Source organism: Nicotiana tabacum, chromosome 5 (assembly GCF_000715075.1).
Source record: "Nicotiana tabacum cultivar K326 chromosome 5, ASM71507v2, whole genome shotgun sequence".
NCBI classification, from domain to species: domain Eukaryota; kingdom Viridiplantae; phylum Streptophyta; class Magnoliopsida; order Solanales; family Solanaceae; genus Nicotiana; species Nicotiana tabacum.
In genome coordinates this window covers 145276834-145283513 of record NC_134084.1, presented here as the reverse complement: position 1 = coordinate 145283513, position 6680 = coordinate 145276834, and the positions used below count along the sequence as shown (strand labels likewise).

Genomic DNA, 6680 nt, shown 5'->3' with positions numbered 1-6680 from the left:
TGATATTGTCTTGCTTGTTGCATTTTCTCTGGTAAACATTGTTGGGATCCTTCCTTGTCAATTGTTGTTGGTCTCTCTGTCATTCCATTTGTCTGAGGCACCTCTATATCAGCTGGTTTTGGCTATGCCTGTTCTACATTCACATCATTTGTAACAGGCCCTTTGGTTCTCCACTCATAGGTAACTTTCTTTGGCTCTCTTCTTCTTTTTGGTTGTATCTCCTTTTGTTCTTTAGGTCCTTGCTGAGTATGACATATATGCTCTATAATTTGGCATTTGTCACAATACACTGGTTTCCATTCATATATTATCTCCTGTTGAAACATTCTTCCTCTAGGGTCCATTACCATAATCTCAGTAGGCAAGGTTTTAGTCACATTTACTTCAATAAGTATCCTTGCATAGGAGATTCTTGTTTGCTTAGTGGTACACTCATCAACAAACAGGGGCTTACCAGCAACACTAGCAATTTTACTTAGTGCTTCATTTAATTTCCCCAACAACTCATTGGCAATTTTGGAAACATCACCCATAAGAGAATATCAGTTAAGAATTCCTTGCTAATGTCAAAATCTGGGGACCAAGGCTTGAAAATTATTGGCCTATTTCGTATAGTATGTGGACCAACATAAAAAATTCTATGCATATCAGATATATTTGGTACTTTATAACATAATAGCCATCTTCATGAAGAAACAAATCTGGTTCTATAATATCAAGCCAGTGTTGAGCAATATACCTTCCCATAACATTATATCCTGGATTTTCACCCACAACATAAGCAATCATCGCTGCACTCCATCTCTCTTCTGCTTCCTTCACATGTTGCATCTCAAGTTGTACCACAGTTTGTCCATCTATAATCTGAGGAGGCACATATTTCAGTGCCATTCCATTGAGTAGCAACTCGATTTTATTGAAATAGATTTGACCATATTTTGTGCTCAGGTCGCCGTTCTGTAGTGTTCATCTCATTAACCACTGTATTCACTTCATCTCTGCATCCATTTGCTTCCTCTCTTTGTTCGATTTCAATTTCCTTGCTTGTTTGACCTGCATCGCCACCTCTATTACTGTTCCATTGGAGCTACCTTCTATTCCAGCAATTTCCTTCATCGAGCTTTGCTTAGCTTGAATTGAAGTGCTCAGCGCCAGTTCCTACTAGTTTCTGAGCTATTTGATGGATCAATTTCACCCTTTCCTTCTCCAACTCCGTCATGTTGCTTCGGTGTCTGCATGTCCTGTCCATCCATTGATTTGTTGCTAATTGAGCTTCTGATGTTAGAGATTGGTGTCTTAGGAACCTTCCTTGGTCTTCCTCTTCCTCTACCTTGCCCCTAGCCATGGCAACCACACTCGGCGCACGTTTAGCTAACGTGAGCTGAGAGCATAGTGAAGACGATTTGTCTATTTGTTCCAACTGCATATTTCTTTTTTTCTTTTTGGCCGAATTTGTAAAACGTTTTGTAGGAACTGCATCATTGTAGCCAAATAAAAAACTTTTAGCAAAAATAATGGAGTACCAGTTGTGTATATTTCCTGTTTTTTTCTTTATATATAATGTCTATTTATTTTAATTTTGTATTTTTATTTTCGAGTCAAACGAATAATTTTTTTTAGCTACAACTCCATTATTTTTTATCAAATAAAAAAAGTATAGCCAAAATAATGAACTTGCAATTGTACAGTCTTTTTATTTCTTATTTTGATGCAATGACTATTTATTTCAATTGTGTATTTTTATATTTTCAGGTGAAATCTGTAAAAAAATATATTTTAGAGCACCATAATTTAGAGCTATATAAAAAATTATAGCCAAAATAATAAAGTTCAAACTATGTATTTTTTTATATATTCTTGCCTATTTATTTCAATTGTATAAATCTTTATTTTCAGGTCAAATTCAAAAAAAAAAAAAACTAAAACTTTATTATTTTAGCCAAATAAAAAATAGCCTAAATAATATAGTTCTAGCCAAGTTTTATTATAAATTTTATTCGAAAAAATTATCTAAAAAGGTAACATACTTAAAAAGATAAAATATATATTTTATTTTAAAGAAATTAATGCCACATAGACAGAAAAATTCAAGTGACAGGCGAGTGCATGCCATAGATTGCCCAAGGGGATAACAACTATCGAATAACCAAGTATATAAGGGGTAATTAATAGTTCAAGGATGCAATCAATAATGTGTGCCAAGTTTAGGGTTTTTTTTAAAAGGTATTTTGCCTAAAATATACTAAGGAAAGCATAAGGTACAAATCGTTCACTTGTTGATCAATATAATTTCGTTAATAAAACTTTACATATGGAAGACTAACCTAACGTTTAAAATTATAGGAGAAATATGCGCAAAGTTAAACTTCAAGGGGAGAATGTGCAATTTAATCAAAAGAAGATTAAAAGCGAAGAGAAGTATAATAAAGCAAGGCCACGTTGGACTGTCTCCCACGGGCCAGACTGCACCACTATCAAAATGAGTACAAAGCTTCGCCATTACTGTCCATTCTTGTCGAGAGTACTAATTTACATTAATCTAGCTACCATATACTATAAAGTATGAAATAAAACCATCAAAATAGTCTATTTTCTTTAATTGCATTTTTAGCTCAACGGTTCAATTTGGTACATTGTTTGGATGATACAATCTTTAATCATCTATTCATCAAATCAGACATAGATGTAAAGATCTATGCACAGTAATCTGGTAAATGGGGTTGTTGAATTTGGGGAAAGTACAGGGATCTAGGGTTGAAAGGGCCCTTTTGATTAAAGGGCTATGTGGAGCTTAAAGGTCTGAAATTTGATAAGTATTTGGTTGGAAATAAGAATAGTAGAAGTAATAGAAGGATGAAGGAATTGGTGGGAAGTCCAGGAAGTGTGAGTGGGTTGCTATTGAGGTTTGGGCAATGTTTATTTGCAGGTGGCTCAATTGGGGTCATGGTTTCTGCTTCTGGTTTCTCTAGTTACACTGCTTTCTGGTATGCCTTTCTTTATTAGCTTTTTGTCTATTCTCTAGCTATCTTTATTTCCTGTTGTTGTTGTTATTACTTGTGGCCTATGCTTCTTCTCATCTATTCTCTAGCCGAGGGTCTGTCGGAAAAATAGCCTCATCGCCCTCTTGGTGTAGGGATAAGGTTTGTGTATACATTACCTCCCCAGACCCCACTTGTGGGAAATCACTCAGTTTGTTGTTGTTGTTATTGTTGTTTGTTGTCTATTATCTAGCTATCTTTTGTTGCTGTTGTTGTTAAGTGGCAAGATGGGATAATTGGCTCCTTGTTGTGGTTCTCTTGATTATGTTTAGCTCAATGACTCTTTACTCTATATCTGTACTGCATTATCACATAATTCTATGTTTAACCAACAATATGGTTTTTGATGGTTCAAAACTTTCCTTATGCACTTATATTTGATATCTATGAAAACTGAAGGAATTATAGAAGAAAGGATAGGTGCAAAGCGGAACCGGGGTAGTAACTACTTCCTCCATCCCATTTTATGTGATGCACTTGGATTGAGCACGTAGTTTAAGAAAGAAAGGACTTTTGAAACTTGTGGTAAAGTATATAGATACTTGTGTGGCTATAAATCATCTCATTAAAGGTAAAATGAGAAATTTAAGGTTAAATTTCTTCTAAATATAGAAAGGTATCATCTTTTTAGAACAAACTAGAAAGGGAAGTGCATCACAATTGGGACAGAGGGAGTAGTTGCGTGTCCACCGTTTGCGTTTGAACATCCACTTTTCCTCTAAGCTAGTTAAGCTGTGGAACTAATAAGTACTGTAGTCCACTTTTCATGAAGTAGTTTTGAGTGTCCCATTGAAATAACGGAAAGAATTTAATGAACATTCAAGTAGAGTATATTATAATTGTAGCGTATAATATGCGTACTAGCTTCTAACTTAGGAACTTATGTGCATGCATTCTAATATATCTTATTTCATCTGAGTAGACCTATTTAATTTCATTTTTTCCTGATAAGACACGCCCTATCTAATCTAAAACTGCCAGAAGAGATCGCTGGCTGTTAACTTTGCCATCTTCTATACAGCAAAGTTAAACATGTGAAAGCGCGCCCTGCAATGCAAAAGGGATCTTGTACCAAAGCAAAAAGGGGAGGGTAAAATGTGGATATCCTTGCATTTGAATAATACTTGATGAGGGACCTTCATGTATTGACACCGAGGCTTGGTCCCTAACTCTCGACTTTACATTTCTCAGACCTTGGCATATTTTTTCTGATAACCGAGATATCCCAGAGGGCCAGCTGGCACATGGTTTGACACTCTGTGGATAACAGGCTTGCCCATTATGTCAGATTTATCTGAAATTCTGAGTTGTTTTTCCATATTTATTCTCATGTAAATGTACAATAATGCTCTTTTAAATCATTCTTTGCGTCAATGTAAGCCAATATTTTCAGTCTCTCCATCACCCTATTGAACCACATAGATCACTGGCTCCATTCAGTATACATATCTTTCTTTGTTCATGGTTATTCTTTTTTCTTAGAATACTTGGCATATCTTGCAGCTATTTGATTGCATCAATGGGACTTCAAGTATTGTGGAGTTTTGGACTTGCATGTCTAGACATCTATGCTTTGAGGATAAAACGAGACCTTCAAAATCCCGTCTTAGTGAGCCTCTTTGTTGTTGGAGACTGGGTATGTATCTTTTGTTTGCTTTTTTCTTTCATGCTTATGGGACGTGTTTGAATATGTATAACTGTACACACCTTCTCTGTTCTATTCAATCCTCCTCATTCTTGTTTTCTAGCTCATGTTTTGTCCCTAAAAGAGTTTATATTTTCTTGTTCTTCAAAATTTTAACCAAGTAATAGATGATATGATTCCCCTCACTGGAAGCGATGACAGCTTTTTGACCTACTTTGCTACTTGTCCTTGTTTATTTGCAAACATGTAAATCTTTAAGTACCGTTTCTTTCGTTATGAGCAGCTGATATTTTTGTCTGTGTCATTGACCCAAATAAAGTTAAGAATGTTCCCTGTACTGTAAACCATTCTTTCCTGCAGTTGAGTGCTGAAAAAGTTTTATTCTTTGATAGTCGCCATGATCATCACCAGACATTCCCCTTCACTGCGACAAACATCCTTTTGTCACTACTCACTAGTACCTTGAATGAATTCTGACATGCTCCATGCAGGCCACTGATATTCCATTGATCATGTGCCTTTTTCCTTGCGGAAACTCCTCTTATACATGAATTAACCAGGGTAGCTTGGTCGCCTTTGTGCGGCTCCCGCCATCAAAAGTAGATCCTCCCTTTTCGCTTTGTCTGACCATAATCTTGTCGTCTCAACCTCATTTTAGAACTTCCTTTTCTTCTTTTTTGTCTCTCCATAATGCATATATCTTGTCGTAGAAATCTTAATCTTTTAGATGCGTTATAACTGTGCTGTATCCCCTTTACATTAAATCTTAATCTCTGACCATGAATTTTAACTATATTCATGTTCACTGGCTTGACTTCAATTGCAGGTTACTGCAACTCTATCACTTGCAGCTGCGTGCTCGTCAGCAGGGATTGCTGTTTTGTATTCAAAAGATTTAAACTTCTGTAGTAGTCCACCTCATCTTCCATGTGGTAGATTTGAGCTCTCTGTGGTGTTAGCGTTCATAACCTGGTTTCTTATCGCCATTTCTTCCCACGTGATGTTTTGGATTCTAGCTGCCGTTTGATGATGTGAGAGCACTTCTCTGCTCAGAAGATTGCTTCTGAAATGACTTTCAAGGACACATCACATCTAAATCTAATTTCCACAAGGTTGTAGCCGTATCTTCCTTGACAATCGATATTCAGAAGAGATAAGAGTTTCTTCTGCACTGATTGAGTTGCTTGAGGTTAGACGGTTTCCTGTTGTGTTCTTCAAGTTCAATTTTGATCTGAGTGTAAATTGTAACCTCCTAATTGTACTCTAATCTACTGCAGTTCAATTACATTTAGATCTAGTATGAGTCCTGCACTTTTTTACTAGTACTTGACCCTGGACATTTTGAATTGAAACGTTTACTCTCTAGCTGCTCTGGAACAGAGATTGGTTTATATTGGTTTAATTTCCAGAAAGTAGCATATGAAACGGTAAATAATTATTCAGATGATAATCTTTGGCTTGAGAATGCTGGTTTTGGAGATCAACACCTATATGTAGCTGTAGATTTTATCCAGAGCATGGTGTTTCTTCTCTGCCTCAAAGATGAGGAACGACCCCTCATTGATTTTTAGGCTCTAACTCAACAACAACAATAACATACTCAGTATTATCCCACACTGTGGGTGTTGAATTTGGCAAATTTTTGTCCCACATCGGTGGGCTCTTGAGTTTTGGGGGGATTTCCCCCTATAACAGAAGGCCTAATGTTTAGGATTTAGAAACATCTCTCATTTGCCTTCTCATCTGTTTAAGACATTTGTATCTTCTCTCTTTAGTATTATTTCACTTGTATTTTTGGAGTGAAATAAAATATTGGTTGTGTCCGAGGAGTAGGCAAAATTAGCCGAACCTCGTAAATTCTAGTGTTCCCTTTATTGTTGCTTTATTGTCTTATTTATTATTTGGTGGCTGTCATAATTTTTGGTATAGTAGTTGTGACTTATTCACACTATATACATTTGACTTCCGCAACAATTGGTATCAGAGCCAAGGTACTG

The 6680-nt window shown here is 36.1% G+C and overlaps 1 protein-coding gene across 1 annotated transcript; it reads left to right on the top strand.

The window, feature by feature from the left end:
- The first annotated feature begins 2508 nt into the window (after window positions 1-2508).
- On the top strand, window positions 2509-6049 carry LOC107781781 (CASP-like protein 5B2). Its single transcript, XM_016602553.2, has 3 exons — window positions 2509-2984; window positions 4542-4674; window positions 5510-6049. Exons 1-3 carry the CDS (start codon window positions 2854-2856, stop codon window positions 5708-5710), a joined length of 465 nt encoding a protein of 154 aa, XP_016458039.1. The 5' UTR covers window positions 2509-2853; the 3' UTR covers window positions 5711-6049.
- The last annotated feature ends 631 nt before the right edge of the window (window positions 6050-6680 follow it).